The following is a 26,590-nucleotide window of genomic DNA, read 5'->3' as shown; positions in this document are numbered from 1 at the left end:
TAACGGGTTAAGACATTTGGGAACTTCCTACTTTAAAAGTGTCCAACATCTCAGTTACTTATAAATGATCATTCTGGCCTCCGTAGGGGGAACTTGAACATTCATCCCTAAATATTTCCTGCACACTGCATCATTCTCATAGCATGTATGGAATGGTTCATTTAAAAAAAAATGCCTATGATGGAATACCTTAAAACCTGATTGCTGTTGTTGTTAAGTCATGGCTGACCCCTTAGAGACACCATGGATTGTAGCCCGCCAGGCTCCTCTCTCCGTGGGATTTCCCGTGGCAAGTATACTGGAGTGGGTTGCCATCTCCTTCTCCAGGGGGTCCTCCCGACCCAGGGATCGAACCCTCATCTCCTGCATTGGCAGGCAGATTCTTAACCACTGGGCCACCTGATCATTGTTCATCAAAGCACCGATTGTGGTGGTTTAGTCGTTAACTTGTGTCCGACTCTTTTACGACCCCATGGACGGTAGCCCGCCAGGCTCCTCTGTCCATGGGATTCTCCAGGCAAGAGTACTGGAGTGGGGTGCCATTTACCTCTTCAGCAAGTCTCTCCGACCCAGGGATCGAACCCGGGTCTCCTGCACTACAGGCAGATTCTTCACCGACTGAGCTATAAGCACCTATTGACAAGGGCCAAATAAACTGTCTTGTTGGCCACGAGAAAGACAGTCAAGTCTATGTGAATCAGTCGGTCACTGGATAGCAGTGGAGAAGACAAAGATGCTTTAATGTGTCTTGGAGTCAGACTGCAGAAATGTATACAGTAGCATACGTCTGAAAAACATTTAGAAATGCCTATGGCAACGAATCTTAGTCTTGGTCACCATCAGAATCCACAGAGCAAGCCTGAAAAAGGTGCCTGGCTCCACCGCACAGGAGACTTGGCTTCAAGACACCAAAGTCCAATACCTCTGTTTTTTAAACAATCCCAGTGTGTAGGCGGGGCAGAGAGCCCGCTCCTTTATAAAACTCCCATGGGCCGTTTAATGACACTTTTTTTTTTTTCCTGAGAATGTAATTAGTCAGAAGCTAGGAATAATGAAGCTACAGAGACCGTCGTTTATGATTTACAGCGAGGAGCTCTGGACGGCCCCCGTCGACGCTGGAATGACCATCCTTCATTTCAGCGTCCGTTCAACACTTCCCTTAGCCTTGCCAACGTCAGTGGAAAACAGGCCTCCACGTGGCAGGACACCGGCCCAGCTGGAAGATATTCTGGGGAAAACTGGGTACGTGGTATTCCGGATGGACTGTGCAAAAGTTCATGAGGTACCACCCAGCCGCCTGAAGTTAAAATAGACAGGCTGGGAGAATGTGACAGCAACCTTTTCCTGCATTGGAAGGAAACTGGGTGTCCGCACAGAATCTTGGGTGCTGCTTTTTTTTTTTTGGTCCTGTCCCCGGGGAGGAACCCACACCAAACCGCCCGGCCCTGGAGGCTGAAGAGCCGGGGAGGGGGTGGGGTTTCAACACGGCGTCATGGGTGTGGCTTTGCCTCCCTGCTGCCAACCACTGTCTCTTTCCTCTGCAGCTGGAAACACTGAATAAAGAGACAGTGGCTTTGGGGGAACGCACCCAGGGTTTTGCAGCTTCAGCACCTAATGTAAGGGGCTGGATGACTGTCCATGGTGGCGTCTCCTGTGCATGGCAGGGTTTGGGGCAGCTCTCCTGGTCTGTACTGATTAAACAGTAGCATGTATGCATGGATGGATGGATGGATAGATAGACTGAATGGATGGATGAATAGATAGATGCATGCATGCAGGATGGATGGATGGAGGGAGGGATGGATGGATGGATGGGTAGATAGACATATGGGTGGATGGATGGATGGATGGATGGAGGGATAGATGGATGGATGGATGGATGGATAGATGGATGGATGGATGGATGAATGGATGGATAGATGGATGGATGAATGAATGAATAGATATAGATGCAGGCATGTATGGATGGATGGTTAGATGGATGGATGGATGGAGGGATGCATGGATAGATGGATGGATGGGGGGGTGGATGGATGGATATACTGGATGGATGGATGAATAGATAGATGCATGAATGGATGGATGGATGGGTAGATAGACATATGGGTGGATGGATGGATGGATGGAGGGATAGATGGATAGATAGATGCATGGATGGATGGATGGATGAATGAATAGATATAGATGCAGGCATGTATGGATGGATGGATGGAGGGATGCATGGATAGATGGATGGATGGGGGGGTGGATGGATGGATAGACTGGATGGATGGATGAATAGATAGATGCATGAATGGATGGATGGATGGATAGATGGATGGATGGATGGATGGATGGATGGATGGGTAGATGGATGGATGGATAGATGGATGGGTGGATAGGTAGACGGATGGATGGATGGGTGGATGGATGGATGGGTAGATAGACATATGGATGGATGAATGGATGGGTAGATGGATGGATGGGTGGATAGATAGACTGGATGGATGGATGAATAGATAGATGCATGCATGTATGGATGGATGGATAGATAGATGGATGGATGGATGGATGGAGGGATGGGTGGATAGATGGATGGATGGATAAATGGATGCATGCATGTATGGATAGATGGATGGGTAGAGAGACATATGGATGGATGGATGCATGCATGCATGGATGGATGGATGGATGGATGGATAGATAATTAGACAGTCACTTAGGCTATGTCAGCATTTGACAGCCTCAACCCTACTGACACCTGGGGGCTGGACGACTCTCTTATGTGGGGCATCCTCTGCACTGTGGGGTGTGGAGGAGCATCCCTGATCTCCACCCATCAGGTCTAGGAGCAGCCCCCGCCAAGGTGTGACAAGCAGAAATGTCTCTGGATATTGTCACATGTCCCCCGAGGGCCAAGTCATTCCTGGTTTGGAACCACAGCTAGAGATAGATTGAGAGATGGATGGATGGATAGAGAGATGGGTGGATGGATGGGTAGATAGACATGGATGGATGAATGGATGGGTAGATGGATGGATGGATGGATGGGTGGGTGGATGGATGGATGGATGGGTGGGTGGATGGATGGATGGGTGGGTAGACGGATAGATGTATGGAAGGATGGATGGGTAAATGGATGGATGATGGATGGATAGACAGACATATATATGGAAGGATGGATGGGTAGATAGACATATGGATGGATGGATAGATGTATGTATGTGTGGATGGATGGATAGATGTATGTATGTGTGTATGTATGTATGGATAGATAATTAGACAGTCTCTCACGCTAGTTCAGGGTTTCTCAGCCTCAGTACTACAGACACCTGGGACTGGACGACTCTCTGACGTGGGTCATCCTGAGCACACATTCTCCACGCCGTGGGGTGTGGAGTGGCACCCCTGGTCTCCACCCACCACATGCCGGGAGCCCCGCTTCCCCATTTCTGAAGTCACATCAACCAAAAACGGCTCCCCAAATTGCCCAAAGTCCCCTGGGGACAAAATCCCCCTTGGTTGAGACCCACTGCTCTAGATTCATACGCCTGGGACTCGGACACAGGGCAACAAGGCAAGGTGCTTCTTCTTGTAGCCAAAATGAACTTAAAGGACTCCAGATGTGTGACCTTTGTGTATCACCATGCCTTTCAGTTATTTGGCTTTCCCTCCTTTCCTTCTGTTGCGGATACACCTTAATATCACGTGTGGGGCTCCTACGTGTTTTGTTGAGATTCGATTATAGAAAGAGAAGGCAAACTGTTTTTATCTATCCTTTTGTTGTTTCTGTTTAGTCCTTAAGTCGTGTCTGAATCTTTGGCCACCCCATGGACTGAATCCCGCCAGGCTCCTCTGTCCATGGGATTTCCCAGACAAGAACACTGGAGTGGGTTGCCATGCCCTTCTCCAGGGGATCTTCCCAACCCAGGGATCGAACCCAGGTCTCCCGCATTGCAGGCGGATTCCTTACTTCTGAGCCACCAGGGAAGCCCAAGAATACTGGAGTGGGTAGCCTATCCCTTCTCCAGGGGATCGTCCCAAACCCAGGAATGGAATCAGAGTCTCTCCTGCATTGGAGGCAGCTTTTTCACCAACTGAGCTACCAGGGAAGCCCATTCATTCCAGACAAGGAGTCGTTCCCTTTTCTGTCCGACCCCACAAACAGGTGTCCACCCCCAAATCCCAATCATTGGAAAAGACCCTGATGCTGGGAATGACTGAAGGCGGGAGGAGAAGGGGGCGACAGAGGATGAGATGGTTGGATGGCATCACCGACTCGATGGACATGAGTTTGAGTAAACTCCGGGAGCTGGTGATGGACAGGGAGGCCTGGCATGCTGCAGTCTATGGGGTCCCAGAGTAGGACACGACTGAGCGACAAAATTCCAAGGGGAGACGGAGGGAGGTACCCCGAGAAGAAAACTCCAAAGGGAGGCATAGGTAGGTGCCCGCGGAGGCGGCGCTAGTAGGTGTCCCCGGGAGCGCGCGGAGGTGCCCGGGGAATGATGGCGAGCCCGGAGCGCCCCCATACGTACGTACCTGAAAAGCGCGTCGATCATCCGCTTGGACGGCAGCCTCCAGACGATGCGCGGCCAGGGGTCCCCGGAGGCGCTGCAGTCCAGGCGGAGGGTCCCTCCGTAGCGGACGTCGGTCCTCTGTGGCGAGGTGCCCGTGATGCGCGCGTTGGCGGCCGCGCGCTGCACCGTGAGCTGCACCGTCCGGCGCGCCGAGCCCACCAGATTGGCGGCCACGCACTCGTAGCGCCCGCTGTCCTGGGGCGCCAGGTTGCGGATGTAGAGGGTCCCGTTGGGGAAGACGAAGAGGTTGCCGTGGACGAACTGCGAGGGGCGGATCTGGGTGCCGTCGCGGAGCACCCAGCGCACGCTGGGCAGGGGCGCGGCGCGGGCCGTGCAGTGGATGTGAATGCTGAGGCCGGGCGGCAGCGAGATGTTCTCCGCCTTCTCCTGGTGGATGACCGGGGGCAGCGCCGCCACGTGCAGGCGGATGGCCAGGCTATCGGCGCCCGCCGCGTTGCTGGCCACGCACTTGTAGACGCCCCTGTCTTGGAACGACGCCTCCTTGATGCTCAGCGTCCGGTTCTCGTGTAGCGTGACCCTGCCCTCTACGGGGGACACGGTCTGCCACACGCGCCCGTCGGGGAAGACCCAGGAGATCTGCGGCGCGGGGGTCCCCTTGGCCAGACACTCCATGGCGATGGTGTCGCCCAGGTAGACGGTGACGTCCTTGTAGTGGGAGGCCAGGATCTGGGGCTGCTGCACCGTGACGGACAGCAGGACCACCATGCGGTCGGCCCCGTGCAGGTTTTTGGCGGTGCACATGTACTGCCCGCGGTCCTGAACCTGGACGCTCCGGATGACGAAGGTGCCGTTCTTCAGGACCTCGAACCGCTGCAGTCTGGTGTTGGGGGTCATCAGAGCGCCTGGAATTCAAAAACAGCTGCCATCAGCTGCGATGCACACAGCCTCTTTCCACAAGGATGGAATAAAGACGATTAGTTAATGCATCTCTTGCCTGCAGCCGCCCAGTCGCCGAGTCTTGCCCGACCCTTTGCGACCCCGCTGGAGTGTTACCCGCCAGGTTCCTCCGTCCATCGGATTCTCCCAGGAGGGAATACTGGTGTGGGTTGCCATTCCCTCCTCCAGGGGATTTTCCCGATGTAGGGATTGAACCTGAGTCTCCCGCATTGGCACTGAACCATCAGGGAAACTCTTTAATCTCATTTCCCCTGTTTATGTCCAAACTGCAAAAAAGCCAAAGGCCCAACCCCCAGGACTTGCAATAATCTTCTCGCGCGCGCGCGCGCGCGTGTGTGTGTGCTAAATCACTTCAGTTGTGTTCAACGCTCTGTGACCCCGTGGACTGTAGCCCGCCAGGCTCCTCTGTCCGTGGGGATTCTCCAGGCAAGAAATATGGAGACAGCGTCAAGTATAGATACATCCCCTTGCTCTTGAACCTCCGTCCCGCCCCCCCGCCCCAGCCCGCTAAGTCATCACAGACCCCCGAGCTGGGCTCACTGACAGCTTCCCACTAGAGATCTATTCTTCACATTGCAGTGTACGTACAGGGTGTCATGAATATACACTCAGGCCGTGGAGAATTATAAGAGGGAAAAACATCCTGTTTCCTCAATGCACACATTTTAAGTGGGAAAGAAAGAGATGGCGTAGCGCTGCGTGCCAAGTTGTGTCCAACTCTCTGTGACACCAAACGGCAAAGGCAAAAAGACCCACCCCCAGTACCTCCAGGATCGCCTGCGTGCCTGCTAAGTCGCTTCAGTCCTGTCTGACTCTTTGCAACCCCATGGACTGCAGCCCTCCAGGCTCCTCTGTCCATGGGATTCTCCAGGCAAGAATAGTGGAGTTGGGTTGCCAGGCCCTTCACCAGGGGATCTTCCCGACCCAGGGAACTGGAGTCTTCTGCATTGGCAGGTGGGTTGTTTACCAATGAGTCACCTGTGAAGCCCTTTAATTGATCGACTTCTCTTTACGTCCACACGGCAAAGAGCAAAAGACCCACCCCGCCAGTACCTCCGATATTCCTCCTGACTCTTTCGTGAAATCCCCGAATCAGGGTAAATGCCACCTTCCCGCCTGGGCAGCGGGTATGGTTTTCAGAGAGGGTTCTGGAAGGTACCATGAGCCCCAGGGTCTCCCAAGGTGGCCTCTTTGTTCACTTACGTTACTGGAGAGGCAGCTCTGCTTTGCTCAGCCCCTGCCTCCCCGAGCGGACGCTCAGGTCCTCCTCAGGTGCCCAGGTCGGCGGCAGGGACGCTCCAGGTTTGCAGTCACCGTCCCCCTTGGCCCGGCCAGGCTCCCGAGAGCGAGGTTGGGCGGGTCATTCTCTGTCCCATGTGGCTGAGCTGAGCTCCCACACATGCTTCCTGACACCCCCGCCTCTATAGCTGGGGGGGCTCCTGTTCCTCTTTCTTCCCACCATCTATGCACCCCAAGAGGCACACGACAAGACGCTCAGCATCACTAATTATCAGAGAAAGGGAAATCAAAACTACAGTGAGGTATCAGCTCATACCGGTTAGAATGGTCATCAATGAAAAAAAAAAACCTACAAACGATATTAAAAAGCAGAGACATTACTTTGCCAACAAATGTCCATCTAGTCAAGACTATGGTTTTTCCAGTGGTCATGTATGGATGTGAGAGTTGGACTATAAAGAAAGCTGAGAGCCAAAGAATTGATGCTTTTGAACTGCGGTGTTGGAGAAGACTCTTGAGAGTCCCCTGGACTGCAAGGAGATGCAACCAGTCCATCCTAAAGGAGATCAGTCCTGGGTGTTCATTGGAAGGACTGATGCTGAAGCTGAAACTCCCATACTTTGGCCACCTGATGCGAAGAAGTGACTCACTGGAAAAGACCCTGATGCTACAAATGACGGAAGGCAGGAGGAGAAGGGGATGACAGAGGATGAGATGGTTGGATGGCATCAGCGACTCGATGGACATGAGTTTGGGTAAACTCCAGGACTTGGTGATGGACATGGAGCCTGGCGTGCTGCAGTCCATGGGGTCGCAAAGAGTTGGACACGACTGATCTACTGAACTGAACTGAACTAATGATAAGTGCTGGAGAGGGTATGGAGAGAAGGGAACCCTCTTGAACTAGAACTAACATATGATACAGCAATGTGACTCCTGGGCATATACCCTGAGAAAACCATAACTCAAAAAAAAAAAAAAATCCACATGCACCTAAGTGTTCATTGCAGCACTATTTATAGTAATGACATGGAAGCAACCTAAGTGTCCATCGGCAGATGAATGGATAAAGATGTGGTACACGCACACCCATACACACAGTGGAACATTACTCGGCCATGAAAAGGAACGTGCCTGAGTCTGTTGCAGCGATGTGGACGAACCTAGCGTCTGTCGTACAGAGTGAAGGAGGTCAGAAAGAGAAAATCAGATATCGAGCACATTAACACCTGCATATGGAATCTGGAAAGATGGGTCCTGAGGAACCTGTTTGCAGGGCAGGAACAGAGATGCAGACGGAGAGAAGGGACAGGTGGGCACAGCGGCCAAAGGTGAATCGGGAGAATAGCACTAACATATATACAAGATTGTGTGTGAAATAGACAGATAGAGGGCAGCTGGGGTCTAGCCCAGGGAGCTCAGCTTGGGGCTCTGTGATGACCTAGAGGGGTGGATGGGGGCTGGGAGGGAGGCTTAAGAGGAAGGAGATACATGGATACTTATAGCTGATTCACGTTGTTGTACATTAAAAACCAACACAGCGTTATGTAAAGCAATTATATTCCAATAAAAAAAAAAAAAAAAAAAAAACCCAACCGGAGCTAACTAAGAAAGGAAAAGTGTAAGTTGATCACTTGTGTCTGACCCTTTGCGACTCCCACGGGCTGTATCCCACCAGGCTCCTCTGTCCATGGGGATTCTCCAGGCAAGGATACTGGAGTGGGCTGCCATGCCCTTCTCCAAACCAAGGAAAAGCTGGCGCTAGAAGCAGAATCCCGGTCAGGTGGAGGAAGATGCATGATGGTCCCAGGCGGGGGCGTGGCCCAAGGACACGCTATGATGGAACAAGGGACAGAGGACGCTAAGGGCGAATGCAAAAGGGGTCTCTTCACTGGGGGGACACGGCTTCCATCCGAGGCAGAGTCCTTTCAGAACGAAAAGCCCCGCAGGGTCCCCCTTGCTGGCTTTCTCCAGCAAATTCCTCATTAAATCATTAGGGAAGTCTTTGGCGTCCAGCGTGGAGCCTATCAAAGAGGTCAGTAATCTGCCTGCGCCCAGCGCCTCTTCTCACGACTGGAAAACATCCAGCGTGTGTGAGATCAGCAGAGAACATACAGCTGTCTCCAGTGTAATAGCGCCGGTCACTTCCTGGGTTATCTACACGGCAGATGGAGGGGGAAAAAAAAACCCCAACCCTCTGAACAGAATCCAAGCCTGAGGGACACAGCTGTGCTTGAGAAAGACAGAAAGACAAAGAGGAAAAGGGAGGTACATTCTCACAGACTGCAGGGCTGGAAGAGAGACGCAGATCTGTGGATACAGCGGGGCAAGGACAGGCTGGCACGAACAGAGAGGAACGCTGACATATATATATACCCTACATGTGTAAAATATAGAGCACGACTGGGAAGCTTCTGAATATCATAAGGAGCTCATCGTGGTGCTCTGCGATGACCTAGAGGGGCAGTCATCACGTTTAGTTCCCCGCGTCGCCGTCAATCTGTTTGGACATCCAAGCAGATGGGTTGTTTTGGATGAAGCAAAGCGGTCTTTGCAGCAGCCCAGCCTGCCAAGTAGAGACCATTGTATGGACCCTTGTTATGTGCGCTGAATTTTGTCCTTCCACCATCAATTCCTATGTTGGAGTTGGGACCCCCCCCCCCCCCCCCCCGCCACCAGAGGCTCAGAATGCAGCTGTGCTTGGAGACGGTCTTTAAAGAGGGGATGAAGGTGAAAAAATGAGGTCTGCGAGGGTGTGTCCTGATCCCAGAGGACCGTGGTTCTGATGAGAAGAGGAGATGGGGACATCAGACACAAGGACGGATGGCCGCGTGAGGAGACGGCCGTTGACGCGCCGAAGAGGATTCAGGGGGAACCAGTCCTGCTGTCACGCGACTTTTGGACTTCCAACCTCCCAAATGGTCAGAAAAGAGGTTGGCTGCTCCAGCCACCCATGTAGGATGCTCAGTGATGGCAGACGGGGCTGACTCATAGAAATCACAGCTGAAGGTTCAACACAAACCAACACCCGCTGAGCTCAGACCAGACTCCAGCGACCTTCCAAGCTAGTGGGAGGATGCAGAGGGAGGGACTTCCCCTCACCCTCCCTTCCTGCAAGCCCCACGCGCCTTGCTGATGACTTCTGTACCGAACCTCGCTGGGGTAAGGCAAGAGGTTCCTTTGCGGAATATTTCTGAGCCTCAGGTTTCTCGTCATTGTTCAGTCGATAAATCACATCTGATGCTTTGCAACCCCATGGACTATAGCCTGCCAGTCTCCTTTGTCCATGGGATTCTCCAGGCAAGAATACTGGAGTGGGTTGCCACAACCTTCTCCAGGGGATCTTCCCAATCTAGGGATGGAACCCACTTCTCTTGCACTGGCAGGCAGATTCTTTACTTCCGAGACACCTGAGAAGCCCTAAGTCCCGGTTAGGAATGCTACGTGTTTCCACTGCTGCTTTAAAAAAAAGCACCCTTTTCATTTCACACCCTTGTTCATTTCTCACTCCCCCATCCCTGTAATGGGATACACCCATCAATAGATTCTCTGGAGTCCTTTCCCATCCCATCTACCTGTCGTCCTGAGAGTCTCTGGTTCTACATGGACTTCTTAGGCTAAAGGAACTCCCCCTCTCCACCTACCAGCCCCGGTTAGAATGCCCGACGTGTAAACGCCGTACCTGTGGACAGCTTGGTCCAAGTCACGAAGGGCTTGGGTTTCCCCGTGGCCTCACAGGGGAACATGACGTCCGTCTCCGCGGTGACGGTCACGGCCTGCGGCGATTTGGTGACGATCTGCGGCTTTTCCCCCAGCGTCCAGAATTTGGATGCAGGCGGCCCTCCGGCAGAGAAGAGCTTTGAGCTGCTGTGATGGAAGCTTCTGGAGGGCGGGACGGAAGACGTCGAGAAGGGGATGGAGCTCCGGGTGGAGGAGACCGGGGGGATGTTCCGTACATTCATGGAGGGGGGTGCTGTGGTCCTGGGGGGATGCAAGACGGGAGGCGCTGGGGGCCCCAGGTCCATGTGGAAGATGCTCTGAGCGTGGATCCGAGTGTAGGGACCTGTGTTGACCTTTCTGTCTCTCAACGCCGGGGCTGGAGAGCTGGGTCCCTGAGGTTTCGGAGTACCTCCCAACTGGGGGAAAGACAGGGTCCTGTTGATAAAGAAAGGGAATCTTCCACCGGGAAAAGGAGGTGCTCTCGAATTTGGAAGCTTGCCCACGGGGTCTCTTCTTAGATCGGGCAGGTGGTTATTTCCCAGCGACCTGGAGTTGCCCTGGAATCGGTCAGTTCCCTGGCCGATCGCCAGACCCGGAATGCTAGGTTTGGACACAGGCCACGAAACCACCACGGGAGTTGTCGGATAACTCGTTGATCTTGGAGTCGTCGTGTGCCTGCCCTCCGGCCAAACCCTCGACGGGTACGCGGAGACTCCCGGTTTGCGGGTCAGGTGATGAGGGGGCTGGAAGGTGACGGAGTATCTGAAGGGGCTTTGTGTGACTGCGTGCGGGGGTCTCACGGTTCCTCTCGGCGGGATCGGTGTGGCGGGAACTCCGGCTGGTTGGTGGAAAACCGGGACCCTCCCAGCCTCGTTTGGACCATCTGGAGCACGGGGAAGCATGTTTTTCATTGTACCATCAAATGCTTCCTTTCTTAACACCTCCTCTGGAGTCAAGGTAAACGTGTCCTGCTTGGAAGAGGGCGTGGATAACTGGTCTGGCTTCGCCAGATGCCGAGTTACTTCATTATTCACCAAAGGCGCTTTGGTTTCTGGGGTCCCCACGTAATGGAAGGAGACGTGGTCCCTGGAAGCTTTCCAGGCTGGGGACGTTCCTGAAAGAAGAGGTGGTGTGGGTTCTGTGGTGGTCTCTGCAGAGGATATGAGAGTCGTGGGTGGGAATGGCGATTCTGGCTCCTCCACCGGGGTGGGAGTGGACACGCGACTCTGGGGCCCGATTTCAGAAGGGATGGTAGCGTGAGCGGTTTCACGGCTTCTCTGATCACGGATGGTGGTTTCCGCCGGACTTGAGGATGCCTCTACTTTTAGGAAGGGGAGAGTCGTTGAAGGAGCTGTCCGTTGGGGTTGAAACAGCGTAGAGACCGCTGCTGAAGGTGAAAACTCAGTAGGCAAACCTAGATCCGCTGCCTCTCTCACAGAGGGTGATTCTGTAAGCGCTTCTGGAGGGCTGGTAACAGGCGGGTCTGTCTGTTCCATCGCAGGCTGGCTTGCCCAGCTCATCGTTTCTGGAAAGGGAGACGTCAGAGACACCTCCTTAAATCCTCTCGCAGGGGAGACCTTGGCCCCAGAAGGTGATGCCGCATGAGTGACTGAGGCTCCAGGGACCACACCGTCGGTTTGATAGTCCCCGAGGTCTGTGACACTGTGGTTCTTCACTTCCTTTCTGTCTGACACGGGCTCGCGTGTGACGGGAACGGTCTCTCGGAATCTGTCACGTGATAAATGTGTTTTGCTGATGCTGGCTGTGCTGTGATCTTCCACGCCGGTTATCTCCCGTGGGTCTCCAGTGGTGAAAGAGATGATCATAGGGGAAAGCGCAGCTTTATCTTCTGGAGAAAGGCTGGGCTTGGACACAGAAGCCGCAGAGCTGAGGGTGGAAGCGATGTATCGGTGTCTGTTGGGTCTCTTGCCCTGTTTCCTACGTGGGCTGCCCCTGGATACGGGTTCGGCATGCTCCTCCGTGTCCAAGCGTCCCGGGGTACCCACGGCGCTGTTAGCCCACGTGGTAGGACGCAGAGAACTCGCCCCTTGGCTGGCAGTCTTCACTTCGGGGACCTGGGTCGGCAGAGTCGAGAAAGTGTCTGTCGGGGCAAACGTCGTATGCGGGGTCTGTTTATGGCGGTGTCGGAATTTGTGGGGTCGGAATCGCCTTCTCCCATGGGGCCTCTTCCGAGAAGGATGCATGGTCAGCGCCGACGGTGAAGTGTCCTTTGGGGCTGGCGTGGTCACTAGTGCCGTGGTCATGTCCTTGCCAAACACGACGCCAAGCGTGGACTCCTCGGGATGCTTCAAATCAGTGACGCTGTTCACCACTTCTAGAGTCAAATCAAGTGGAGTGGTCGGGTCTACGGCTTGCCCATTTCCCTCAATGTGTCGGGAGTCCATGGGGTGTGTCTCTAGTGTACCCTCTTCCTGCAGCGTCTGAGAAGTCCCCTTCATGCCCTCAGGAATTACTGGGTGGCCCGGAGTGCTTAAACCAGTTTTCACAAGCTGCGGGCTGTCTGTCTGTTCCTGGAGGCGTGTTTCAGCTGGGACGTCGGGGTCCCCTAAGGTGGGGTCTTCAAGCGGCTCAGATGTCCTGGCCTCGGCAACCCATGAGACGGGAGTTGGCGTGAAGTGTGCGGAGGCCTGTTCTTTCACGGTATGCTCAGCTGGTAGTGGATTTGTCCCCAGATCGGGGTAAAAGTAGGTCACAGTCTCAGACTCAGCCAAGGGTACGGCGTCCATCGGAGATTCATCGTCAGGGGATGTGGACTCCAGCACGGATCCAACATCGAGGGTAGACCAGCTGTCTGTGGCTACCTTTTCACTGGTGGGCCCTTTGTGCTCCATTTCTAGGGCCTGCAGAGTAGAAAATTCATAAAGTACAGATGACGGTGTCGTGGCTGGGATCTGGTTGGAGTCAACCTCAGTGGGAGTTGTACCCAGGGTCTTCTCAGAAGAGTCCTCTTCAATATACTCTTCCACGGGTGTCGTTGTCACTCTGGATTCACTACCAATGACTCCGTCGTGACCAGGCTGGAGCGGAACAGTCCTAGGGGAGGAGACAGCACTGGAAACCTGCTCCTCCTCGCCAAATACGGACGTATCTCCTGAGAATTCTTCTGCACTGCTTGTGGTCTGAAGGGGCACTGAGCCGGGAGCGATGGCAGGCAGAGGTGGAGTCACGTCCTGCCTCGTCAGCGAAGGCGAGCTGACTGTGATGACCTGCGGTCCTTCCGTTCCCTTCGGGATAGTTCTCCCACGGACTCTGGCTAAGATGTCTGCCCAGCGTTCTGGATTAATCTGCTTGTTGGCCACGTTTATCCTCCGTCTGGACTCGAAGACTCTGCGGCCTTCAGCGACGTTGGTCTCTGGCTCCTTTGCGGGGTGCTTCCAGGGTTTCAGCTTTCTGCGCCCTTTCCTGGTCTTCGTACCTCTGCCGACGGCGTCGTCTGTTGCTCTGATTAACACCTCTTGGTCCTGTGGGTGGAGGACTGTCCTCGATGCGTTCTCTTCATCTCCCATGCCGGATCCGCCTTCATCCTCTACGATCCCGCCTCGCCCTCCGGAAAGAGTCCTGCCTCCTGGGCGCCCGCCTCTTTTCGGAGACCCGCCGGACCCCCTCTTGCTCACCTGGACCCCCACCGTGAAATGATCCGCCCCTCGCTGGTTGACCGCCACGCATCTGTAGTAACCGCTATCGCGGCCTTGAACCTTGGGGATGGAAAGAGTGCCGTCGGCCAGCACATAGGCGTGCGAGGCATTGGCCATCGCATTCAGCATCCTTTTGTGTGGAAGGATCCAGCTGATCTGGGCTTCCGGTACGGCCAGCGCCTTGCAAGGCAGCGTCACGGGCTCCCCTGGGTTCTTGTGAACGGTCACCGTGAACGCATCGGGAGGCTGAACGACCGGCGGCTGCACCAGGAGCCTGTAGAGCATCCGGTCCATCTCATCCCTCACCCGAGCGACGCACTGGTACAGACCAGCGTCCGACGGCTGCGTCGACCTGATCTTTAGCCAGCCGCTGGTGAGGACGGAGAACCTGCCGTCACGGTCTTCCATCGGCGCCTTCACGACGGACCCGTCCGGGAGCACCCAGGAGATGGAGGGGCTCTCGGAAGCCCTGACGTTGCAGCTCAGCTGGCAGGGGCTCCCCTCCAGGACGGTCCGGGCTCTCTGCACGGCTTTGCCGGGCTCGATCATCACCCAGCTTCTGCTCCGAGAGAGCCTCGCGTCCTTGGCGGACACGACCAGGTCGTGCTGAGACGAATAGGACAGCACCACCGCTTTGGCCGAGCTCAGACGCCGGTTGAGTTGCAGCTCGATGGACGGCTGCGTGACCCACTCCGGCTCGGTGAGGATGTGGGCCCTGACGCCCGTGTAGTACAGCGTGGCGTCGTCGTCGGCATCTTGCCTGTACTGGTAGCCGAGCCTGGGGTCTTTGCCGAGCGCGGGGTCCCGGTGGAGCTTCACGGGGACCTCGCTGTAGTAGGCGATCAGCTTCCAGAGCTTCTCGTAGTTCTGTCGCGTCATGGGACACTCGAAGTCCAAGGCGACCGTGGCGTTGATCTCTATCTCCTGGGGGTCCGTCTGGTTCAGGTGGAGCCTGGACACGTCCGTGGGCTTCTTGATGTCACAGACCAGGTGGACCGTGTTTCCGTGCTCGTCGCTCATGTTCACGGACACGTTCCACGCGGGGAACTGGAACCCGTCTGGGGAGAAGGGGTGCCGGGCATCCTCGTCCTCATCCTGATCTTCCTCGCTACTCCGGCTCCCGTTCTGTCTCAGCGGGGACTTGATAGAGGGCTTCTGACAGGGGACGTCCTGCAGCTTCTGCAGCTCCTGTTTCTGCCACGTCTTGGGACTGAAGCACGTGGAACAGAGCTGACCCCCTTCGTACGCTTTGTCCTTCTTGCACTTCAGGACTCCTGGAACACAGCATCAGACAAATGTGCTCTAAGTCAACGACCCCAAGAATGGACAGAGGATGAAGCCTCTGTGTGGATCTTTATCGCCTGGGTGCATCTCAACCAAGATTCAAGACCTTACCTACCTGTGTCTGTATTGTCACCTAGGAGCTTAAATCCATTTAACCCCATTGTGTGGTAACTAACCAGCATCTGGGAAGTTCCTGACAGGGAGCAATGAGTACTTTTTAAAAAGATGCTCTTAGGGACTTCTTCGGTGCTCCAGTGGCTAAGACACCATGCTCCCAATGCAGGGGGCTGGGCTTCCATCCCTGGTCAGGGAACTAGATCCCACATGCAGCAAGGAAAAGGTATTTTTAAGTTGACAAAGAATCTCTCTTCGTACACATGATGCAATTTGCCTTTTGTGAAGGTCCAGGAGAACCTACGTAAGTCTCTGCAACGCGCGAACGTATTTCCAGGTCCTAGAACCAACTGTGGGCTTTCCTGGCGGCTCAGATGGTAAAGGGTCTGCCTTCCATGCAGGAGACATCCTTGGGTCGGGAAGATCCCCTGGAGGAGGGCATGGCACCCCACTCCAGTGTTCTTGCCTGGAGAATCCCACGGACAGAGGAGCCTGGCGGGCTATGGTCCACGGGGTTGCAGAGTCAGACACGACTGAATGACTAACACTTGAGGACCAACTGTTGGCATGACTCATATCATGCTAACCTTTCATAACTACATTTTCTTTTGCAACAATTATTCATCTCAGGCAGTATTTTCTTTTTTTGGATTCACTTTCTTACTCTTGGCTTCCTGGACACTCAGTCCTCCAGAATTTTGTCCGTCTCTGGCCAACACTGACTCTTTCAGCATTCCTCTGCCCAACTCATTATGGATGAACCATTCCTGGACTCTGTCTAAGCTCCCTCCCTTCTGGCCCTGCCCTGTCATGGAGGGTCTCGCCCACGGGGGTGGTTTCAATTACCGTCTACTGGCCGACAACCAGTTCCGTCTATGCTTCTCCAGCCCAAACCCATCCCATGAGAGGCACTCGACGCCCTACTTGACAAGTCCATCAGATGGTACAAAGGCTCCCCAAACTGATGTCTATATATAGACAGAATCAAACTATATTTTCTCCCTGCTAAGCATCTCATGGCTTTTCTGTATTCATCCGTGCCAAGTCGCTTCAGTTGTGTCTGACTCTTTATGACCCCATGGACTGTAGCCTCACCAGGCTCCTCTGTCCATGGGGATTCTCCAGGCAAGAAGACTGGAGTGGGCTGCCCTTTCCTCCTCCAGGGGAATCTTCCTGACCCAGGGATCGAACCCACGCCTCTTACATCCTGTGTGTTGGCAGACGGGTTTCTTTACCACCAGCGCCACCTGGGAAGAGCTTTCCGTATTCATAACCAGTGCCAGCATCTCTCCCGCTGGGGAGATTGGAGAACTATGATGTATAGTGACAGTCTTTGTGGCCTCTACCCCCTTCTTTCCACTCCCACTGGAAATAAACCAGCCAAGCTGCCATCATCGATGACTTGGAGTATTATAAACCTCATCCCCGTGAGCATCCACCCCACCCACCTCCCATCCCACCCTTCTAGGTCATCACAGAGTACTGAGTTGAGCTTCCCGTGCTATCGAGAGCTTCCCACTGGCTACCTATTTAACACAGGGTGGCATATAGATGGGGGTTCCTAGTAACTCAGCTGGTGAAGAATCTGCCTGGAGTGCAAGAGACCCCAGTTTGATTCCTGGGTGGGGAAGATCCCCTGGAGTAGGAAATGGCAACCCACGCCAGCATCCTTGCCTGGAGAATCCCATGGACAGAGGAGCCCGGCGGGCTATACAGTCCACGGGGGTGCAAAGAGTCGGAAATGACTGAGCGAGTAAGCACATCATAGCACACTGTATATACGTCAAGGCTGCTTTCTCAATTCGTCACATCTGTGTCCGTGAGTCTGTTCTCTACGTCTGTGTCTGTATTCCTTCCCTGCAAACAGGTTCATCAGTCCCGAAGCATTCCTGAATGCTTCCCGTAGAACACGGATGCACAGAAAATGCCGCCTCTAGCTGTAACCCAAGGTCGAAAAGAATAGTCCAGACATCCATTCTGTGGCAACCGTGCTCAACTGTCTAAAACTGATTTCATGACAGTTACTGCACGTCTTTACTAAAGTAAACATGCATTTGAGGGCTTCCCTGCTGGCTAAGTAACCACCCCAGTGTTCTTGCCTGGAGAATCCCAGGGACGGGGGAGCCTGGCGGGCTGCCGTCTATGGGGTTGCACAGAGTCGGACACGACTGAAGCGACTTAGCAGCAGCAGCTGGTGGCTCAGTGGTCAAGAATCTGCCTTGCCAGTGCAGGAGACTCAGGCTACAGACCTGGGTTCGATCCCTGGGTCGGGAAGATTCCCCCTGGAGAAGGAAAGGGCAATGCCTTCCAGTATTCTTGCCTGGGAGATCCCATGGACGGAGGAGCCTGGCGGGCTACAGTCCACGGGGTCACAAGAGAGTCGGACACAGCAACTGAACCACAACAACGTACATCTGAATTACGCTATGGATCTGTCTTGACATTTCAGTTATAACACTTCCTGCCTCACTGACTGGAGGATGTGATTTCACCCAACCCAAGAGGAAGCAACAGCAGAAGGGTGGAGTTATTTGTCCAGAACGTTAAGGGTCGGCAGCTAAGAGTCACGCTGCCTCTCCGCTCTTCTTGAAAAAGTGTTAGTCGTGCCTGAAAAAGCTCAGTCGTGCCTGACTCTCTGCGACCCCATGGACTGTAGCCCCGCCAGGCTCCTCTGTCCATGGGGGTTCTCCAGGCAAGAACACTGGAGTGGGTAGCCATGCCCTCCTCCAGGGGATCTTCCCGACCCAGCGGTCGAACCTGGGTCTCCCTACTGCAGGTGGACACTCGACCATCCGGGCCGCCTGCGCGGCTCCTACCTTTGGATTTGGCGTCCCACTCCAGAAGCCAGGCCATGTCGCAGTCACAGGCCCACGGGTTGCCATGCAGGTAGAGGTTCTCTAGAAGTGGCATGTTCTGCAGCATGCCGGCGGGGAGACGGCTGAGGGCGTTCTCGGCCAGATAGAGGTGTCTCACGGTGGAGAGCCGGAAGTAGTCCAGGAAGGCGAAGCTGGAGAACGTGGCGGGGTGCAGCTGCCGAAGCCGGTTCCCCTCTAAGTGGAGGAGCCTCAGGGAGGTCAGGCCCCTGAACGCCTCCGGGTGGATGAACTCGATCTGGTTGTGGTCCATGTGCAGCCTCACCAGGTTCCAGAGCCCCTGCAGGGTCTCGCCCGTGATGACGCGAAGCTTATTGTAGCTGAACTTGAAAACCTGCAAGGACCGAAGGTGGACAAATGTCGCTCAGTCGCGTCCGACTCTGTGTGACCCCAGGGACTATACGGTCCAGGGAATTCTCCAGGCCGGAATACTGGAGTGGGGTAGCCTTTCCCTTCTCCAGGGGAATCTTCCCAACCCAGGGATGGAAGCCAGGTCTCCCGCATTGCAGGCGGATTCTTTACCAGCTGAGCCACCAAGGAAGCCCAAGAATACTGGAGTGGGGTAGCCTTTCCCTTCTCCAGGGGAATCTTCCCAACCCCAGGGATCGGACCCAGGTGTCCTGAATTTCAGGCAGATTCTTTTATCAGCTGAGCCACAAGGGAAGCCCTGTTTATAATTAAAAACAAAAACACCACACACAGGAACAGAAAGCAGAACAGAGGGCAGGGAAGGAAAGACCTGAAGCTTGTTTGGTTCACGTTTTAAAAAAGTGGCCATTTCATTCATCGTGAAGAAAAGCATTTTAAAGTTTTCCTTCTCTCCACGGCTGGTGATACAGGTTGCAACTAGGGTCAGACATATATGTCCAGTTTGTTTGTTTTCAGTAGCTAAGTGTGACCGACTCTACGACCCTATGGACTGTAGCCCGCCAGGCTCCTCTGTCCATGGGATTCTCCAGGCAAGAAGACTGGAGTGGGTTGCCATGCCCTCCTCCAGGGCATCTTCCCGGTCCAGGGATCGAACCCATGTCTCCCGCATTGGCAGGGGGATTCTTTACCACTGAGCCGCCTGGGGAGCCGCCTGGGAAGCCGCCATGCCCGGCTTACCTGGAGCGAGATGAGGTCTCTCAGAGCCCCGTCGGGGATGCTGGGGATATCATTGCCATGGATCATGAGCAGCTCCAGCTTCGTCAGTCCGGCAAACGACGTTTCCGATAAAGCCTGTATGCTATTAAACCTAGAAAAGAAAAAAGAAAAAAAAAAATTGAAATGGAAAGTCATTTCTGAAAAAAAAAAAAATCTTTGGGGCTGTCCCAACAGGAAAGAGCAGCTCTTTCTTTCAAAACAGGAAAGAGCCACTCTTTTTCTTTCAGTGATGAATGAGAACCTGAAAAAAACATCTGTGTGGGAATGAAAATCAGGAGCGCTCTGCCAATAATCGGTCATTCCCCGAGGGTTTTCCACCCTTTGCAGACTGCTAACAGGCAACTCAGACCCTGAGTTCTATCTGTATTAGACATTGCTATTGTCTCTTTTCTTTTTTCCCAACAAAATGCACCATGCCAGCCTCCTTTTCTCCTTTGAGGTTGGACTTCCCTGGCAGCTTAGAAGGTGAAGAAGCCGCCTGCCGTGAAGGAGACCCGGGTTCGATCCCTGGGTGGGAAAGATCCCCTGGAGGAGGGCATGGCAACCCACTCCAGTCTTCTGGCCTGGAGAATCCCATGGACAGAGGAGCCTGGAAGGCTACCGTCCATGGAGTTACAAGAATGGGACACGACTGAACGACTAACACTCTCCAGAAACAGTGCTGGGAGATGACGAGTGATATTCTTCTACTATGTGTACTTAATGGTTTTTTTAATTTTCAATTGGAGGATCACTGCTTTACAATATCGTATTGGTTTCTGCCATACATCAACATGAATCAGACAATAAAAACGTGGCCCGTTGAATCAAGTTACAAATTAAGCCAGATGGACGTCCTATGTGTTGGTGCCATGAAACCCGTCCTTGTTTTTTTTTTTTTTTATTTTTTTATTTTTCTTTAATATGACACAAAACCATCTCAAGATACTATTGGCGGAAGGAGGAAAAAGAGTCATTTTTATATCTGTTTTTGCTTCCAGTGGCAAAGTGTTTGCGTGCTCAGACGCTAAGCCGTTGTCCCACTCTGCAACTCTATGGACTGTGGCCCGCCAGGCTCCTCTGTCCATGGGATGCCCCAGGCAAGAAGACTGGAGTGGGTGGCCATGCCCTCCTGCAGGGAATCTTCCTGACCCAGGGAATGAACCTTCGTCTCTTGTGTTTCCTGCACTGCAGGCAGATTCTTTACCGCTGAGCCACCGGGGAAGCCCGAGAGACAAAAGTGATCACAGATCAACTCTGTTCTCCTTTCTGCAAACTCGCAGAGCCCATTCGACCCTGATTCAAAGCAGCTTCAGCTCCTCTTCTGCATAAATTGGAAGACTGTGAAAAGGAAACGGGTTTTTAAATTGTAAAACAATTTAAAGATTATAAAAAGGAAACAGTTATTCACTCTTCTGGCAAAGCCAATGTCTTTTCCCTGTGGAGTGATCATCATCGTGGTTAGATTTTTTTTCAGACAGTCAAGTTTGCCAAGCTTCTTTTTTTTTTTTTGGAGAGAGCTATTTCATGGTCCATTGCTATGGATTTTTGAAGTGTTTATTTCAGTCTTAACCGCCCTCTTCTACTGGACCTTCTAATCGGTAAAGGCAAGAATTTTTGAGGCTCTGTAGTCAAAGAGGACTTTGTCTTACCGGTCATTTTGTCTTACTAAAATGTCTATTCATCAAACCCTAAATAGTTTCATTGTTTTATAGGTGGGAGGAAGTAGCTAGCATATTTTGCTGAAGAACTCCAGATGATTGTTTACTATTAGAATTGTGCAAATCATGGTTTAGTATGAAAATTTTATGAGTACCTACAATTCATGGAAATTGACACTTGGGTATAGAAAGCATATATGGGTATAGAAGAAAATTGAAACATAAAAATTCTACCTGAAATGCTGCACTAAAATATTTGTTTAGGGGACTTCCCTGGTGGTCCCAGGTGGTGCTAGTGAAAAAGAACCCACCTGCCAATGCAGGAGATGAAAGAGATGGGGCTTCGATCCCTGGGTCTGGAAGATCCCCTGGAGGAGGGCACGGCAACTCACTCCAGTGTTCTTGCCCGGAGAATCGCATGGACAGAAGAGCCTGGTGGGCTACAGTCCATGGGGTCGAGGAGAGTTGGACGAGACTGAGCAACTAACACTTGAACTTTCTGATGGTCCAGTGGTTAATACTTCATGCTCCTTCCCAATGCAGGGGGCCCAGGTTCAATCCGTGTTCTGGGAGCTAGACCCCACATGCCTCAACTAAGAGTTGGCATGAGACAATTAAAGATCCTACATGTTGCAACCAAGGCCTGATGCAGCCACATAAATAAATACATTTAAAAAAATGTTTAAAAGACAGTGAAATTTTAAATAGGCAAAACCTGAAAGAACTCTTATTTCATCAAAGTCACGATTGCATCATACTGATAATTTACAGGGTCAAAGATGTGTCTCACTTATTCTATTTATTATTTTGTAACAACTGCTGAAATCTATTCAAATACTATTGGCATATTTATGCAAGCGTCATATATTTTGCATCTGCCGTGTATTAAAGAACTGTTATCAACGGAAATTTATCACGGAGCTGAAGCTGTCTCTGATGGTTCGTAATCAAGCTTTGTGACAGAGATTGGTACTGATGAATTAACTCAGATACTAGCCCCAAAGGACCACATGCAGTAGAGTTATAAATGTCCTCTTGATTCGGGCCACATCATGCAAGACACGGTGACCCCCACAAGAGTATACACTCACAGTCACGAACGTGCGCGCACACACCCTTACACGAAAGACGAAACCCGCCCCCGCCGGCTGGCGAGGAGGCTGAAGATCGCTCGAAGGAATGTGATACAAACCCCAGATTGATTCTTTCCACATGTGGAGAAATCCCAGCGGGCACGGAAGCCAGCGAGCGGAACGTGCAGTGGACTTCGCTGGGGACGTAGCAGGCGCAGGGGTGGGGGCAGGCCAGCGCCACGTGGGGGCGTCCCCAGAGCAGAGTCAGGACCACGGAGAGAGCTCGCCACCGCGCCCACGTCGTCGGCATCGCGTCCGGCTGGGTCATCCCGGCACACCTGCTGGGGAGCCAGGCAGAGGCGGGTGTCAGACAGCCCTTCCGGACCGCCAGCTGGTTATTTATTTATTTATTTTTTACCTGCATTGTGCATCAGGGTGCTAGGCTTCCCAAGGCGTCGGCATGGGATATCTGGGTGACGCAAAGCGTGTGCACGGAGCAACACAAAAATTAAAAAAAAAAAATTTTTTTTAATCGTCGTTCGCCACTCATTTTAATGCTACTGTAGAAGACAGCCTTCACTCCTGACATCGATCTGACGACTCGGAAATGCCGCTGGGTTGTAAGGGAGGGTATGAAATTGACAGGTCCCGTGGAGTGGGTAGCTGTTCCCTTCTCCAGGGGGATCTTCCCAACCCAGGGATCAAACCCAGGTCTCCTTCATGGCAGGCGGATTCTTTACCAGCTGAGCTCCCAGGGAAGCCCAAGAATACTGGAGTGGGTAGCCTATCCCTTCTCCAGGGGACTTTTCTGATCCAGGAAGCCAACCAGGGTCTCCTGCCTTGCAGGCAGATTCTTTATTGGCTGAGCTACCAGGGAAGCCCTGTCCATACCGACAAATACACAAATGGGTGTATATATACAAATATATATATTTGTACAAATGTATGAAAGGTGAAAGGAAAGGGTTAGTCAACCAATCATGTCCGATTCTTTGCAACCCCATGGACTGTAGCCCGCCAGGCTCCTCTGTCCATGGAATTCTCCAGCCAAGACTACTGGATTGGGTTCCCATTTCCTTCTCCAGGGAATCTTCCTGACCCAGGGGTCAAACCCAGATCCCCTGCATTGCAGGCAGATTCTTTAGTGTCTAAGCCACCAGGGAAGTCCTATATGCATAAATATGTATTTGTAAAAATGTATATATATACACAAATATACAAATATACTTATATGTAAATATGTATTTGTACAAATGTATATATAAGGGCTTCCCAGGTGACTCAGTGGTAAAGAACCTGCCTGCCAATGAAGGAAAGTCAGGAGACACAGGGGTCAATCCCTGGGTCACGAAGATCCCCTGGAGGAGAAAATGGCAACCCACTCCAGTGTTCTTGCCCGGAGAATCCCATGGACAGAGGAGCCTGGCGGGCTACAGTCCATGGGGTCACAAAAGAGTTGGACATGACTTAGCAACTAAACAATAATGTATATATACACACAAGTATATACTTGTATAAATGTGTATACACATATATATATATATATATATATATATATATATATATATATATATATATTTGTGCTTATATAGAGAGATGAGAAGTTCCATGGACAGATGAGCCTGATGGGCTATATAGACCATGGGCTTGCAAAGAGTCCGACACGACTGAGCAACTAACATCTACGCATATAGATGACAGATACATTCATGTTTCAAGTCATAAAAGTAACTTGTTATCTGTCCGCCTCTAATGTTTATCTCGAGCCGTTACATGCTGTACATAACTGAATAACAAGCTTCTTAGGAAATCCATTATGACCAGAAGTATTTCCTTCTTTTCATGGCATTCCTTAAAGTTTTCCTCATACCATCTTCAAGGGCTTATAGAGATGTTCACTAAAGCAGAATGTATTCCATTTATGTGGGTGTGTCTCCTCTCCTTAATTTCCCCCCCCCCCCCCTTGGAAGAACCAAAATGTTGAGAGGGCAAAACATCATTCTTTACCAGGGAGCACATTTGGAGAAACCTCTGAAAAATCTGCCATGAGAGAAAGAGGCAAGGAATACAGCCTTACGAGGAATCTAGAGACAAAAACGTCAGTAAGACCAAAAAAAAAAAAAAAAAAAGAGAGAGAGAGAGAGGAAGGAAGGAGAAAGGAGAGGAAAGAAGGGAGGTCAGAAGGAAAAGAGGGAAAGAGAAAAAAAGAGAAAAAGGGAAGGAAAAGATCAGATAAAATAATTAGGTTGCACCAGCCGCAACATCCTTCAGAAAGTCAGTGACTATTTCTTCATGCGTCAGTCATCAAATCGCACTTTCGCCAACTGTTGCATGAAGTTTATGGATCAGTAAGTAACCACAGAGGGAAGGTGGAGAAACATGATTAGAGAATCGCGCGCGTTCCCCACGGCTCCCTGCTCTGCGCGAACCCTGACTTCTGCATAAACACTCCATTTGCTCGCGCGCTGTAGCGACACCCCAGATGCACAGCGTCTCCCGCCCTTTAGGGGACCTGGGGACAGACGTCTTCTGAAGCCCTGACGCGTTTCGTTTTTCAGCTGCTCCTAAACAGCTGACGGTGCAAGCAGCTTTGCAAACACCGACTCCAGGCGCCTCCTCTCCGCCTTGGAACCGACCGGCTTCTGCAGAGCCTTTTTCGGTTCTCCAGGCCCCTCACCCGCGCGCTTGACCCTCCACACAGGCTCATGTCCAGGCCCTGTGTCCGCAGGCGGACCTGGAACGCGGCGTCCCGAAGCCTCGCTCCCCGCGGTCGCTTTTCCACCCAGTACCCCTCTCCCGCCCCCCGCAGAAGACCGCAGGGACGCGCTCTCCCTCCCCGGGGAACCCCAATCCCGAGGCCTCGCGGGGAAGCCGCCCCGAGCCTGCACGATCTCCGGGCAAGCCCGGCGAACCCCGGGAAGCTGGACTCGGGGCGCGAGGCGGTCGGCGGAGGTCCACCCGGCGAGGGAAGAGTCTGGAGGGGCCGGGCACGCGGCCTTGCGCCCCTGGCCGGCTTCCAGCGCGCGCTCCGGACGCGCCCGGGCAGGCTGCGCCGTAACTTCACGAACTAGCTTTCCCAGAGCGCAGCTCGGGTTACCCCGAGGGTCTCCGAGGCCGGAGACTCGGACACCAAAGGGCATATCTCCCTCCCCCAAACCATGACTTCCCCAGCTTGCGCGCGGCTCAGAGACCCCTCCAACCCCCGCCCCCCCACCCCGTCCCCCGGCAGAGGAAGGGGGTTGCTTTGCGTCTCCCCGCTTTGCAAGGCAAAAGAAGGCGGTGGGCGGGGGGTTAGGGGTGGAGAGTCTTACGGATCTGGAGAAACGGGGGAGATAGCCCTGCCACTGTGGTTTGCCCCTCGCCACCAACGCAGGAGCGCAGCCGGTTACACTTGAGGGTCCGGTCGGGGGCTCCCAGGAAACCAGGGATGGAGCGGGGAGCGGGCACTTTGGAAAGGGGACCTTAGTCTACTCTGTGCATCTTCCCGGATGATTTTGCTCAGCTTCTGTGTCGGATGGTGCTGTGCTGGGCTTAGTCGCTCAGCCGTGTCCGACTCTTGGCGACCCCGCGGAATTCCATGGAATTCTCCCAGGCCAGGATCCTGGAGTGGGTTGCCATTGCCTTCTCCAGGGGGATCCTCCCCACCCAGGGATCGAACCCAGGTTCTCCCGCATGGCGGGCAGATTCTTTTACCCGCTGAACCACCAGGGAAGCCCGTTCTGGATGGCGGCTGGACCCTTAACGGAGCGCCAGGAAACATTTCCAGAAGTCTTCTTTGCCCTCGCCCCCCTGCTCCCACCAAGGCAACACCGGTCCCCTTTTCAACTCTCTCCACCCCTTGCAGACAGAGCCCCCCACCCCCACCCCAGCCCCTCTCCCCAGCCACCGCCGGGGGCGCCCAGGCAGCCCTCGGTCCTCACCTGTCCGTCGGAAGCCGCGACCCACGGGAGCGGTGCGCCCAGAGCGTCCACCGGGCCGGGGCGCGCGAGTCACCGCCGGGGGTCGGCCGGGGCCATGTCCTGCTTCCCGGGGGGCGAGGCGAGGCGGCTCGGCTTCCCAGCGCGGCGCCCTTTTATTCCCGTCGCCGAGAGCCTTCCCCGAGAGCACGCCTCGGCCCAGCCCCACCCTGCCCCACCCCGGGGAGACTGGGCGCGGGGGACCCTGGCCGCGCCGCCGCCGCGCGCTCAGCCCTCCTCTCGGCTCCGCATGGCGCCGCGGCCCGGGTGGGCACGCCTCGTCCACGCCGGCGGGGCGAACCGCTGGGGCCCCGCGCACACACGGCCGGCTGGGGGAAGCTGGAAGGACTGGTGCGGGGTGGGGGTGGGCGGGGGGAAGTATCCGGGCCCCCTCACTCCCGAGAGGAACTCC

The 26,590-nt window shown here is 53.5% G+C and overlaps 1 protein-coding gene across 4 annotated transcripts in view; it reads right to left on the bottom strand.

Annotated features, from left to right (window-relative positions):
* MXRA5 (matrix remodeling associated 5) overlaps window positions 1-26,290 on the bottom strand; it is a 30,882-nt gene extending 4,592 nt beyond the window's left edge. Inside the window, exons 1-6 of one of the 4 annotated variants that reach the window (XM_061137135.1) lie at window positions 26,143-26,290; window positions 22,342-22,563; window positions 19,471-19,600; window positions 18,307-18,697; window positions 10,399-15,366; window positions 4,522-5,422 (exon numbers count right to left, since the gene is read on the bottom strand). In XM_061137135.1, coding sequence (XP_060993118.1) covers window positions 4,522-5,422; window positions 10,399-15,366; window positions 18,307-18,697; window positions 19,471-19,600; window positions 22,342-22,550 — 6,599 coding nt within the window. In that variant the 5' untranslated portion in view covers window positions 22,551-22,563; window positions 26,143-26,290. Of the gene's footprint in view, window positions 1-4,521; window positions 5,423-10,398; window positions 15,367-18,306; window positions 18,698-19,470; window positions 19,601-22,341; window positions 22,564-25,533; window positions 25,588-25,915; window positions 25,997-26,142 lie in introns of those variants that run through there. The other 3 variants (XM_061137132.1, XM_061137133.1, XM_061137134.1) reach the window with 3 other exon arrangements.
* Window positions 26,291-26,590: the final 300 nt, after the last annotated feature.

Source organism: Dama dama, chromosome X (genome assembly GCF_033118175.1).
Source record: "Dama dama isolate Ldn47 chromosome X, ASM3311817v1, whole genome shotgun sequence".
Taxonomy (NCBI): domain Eukaryota; kingdom Metazoa; phylum Chordata; class Mammalia; order Artiodactyla; family Cervidae; genus Dama; species Dama dama.
This window is presented reverse-complemented; position numbering and strand designations above follow the sequence as displayed.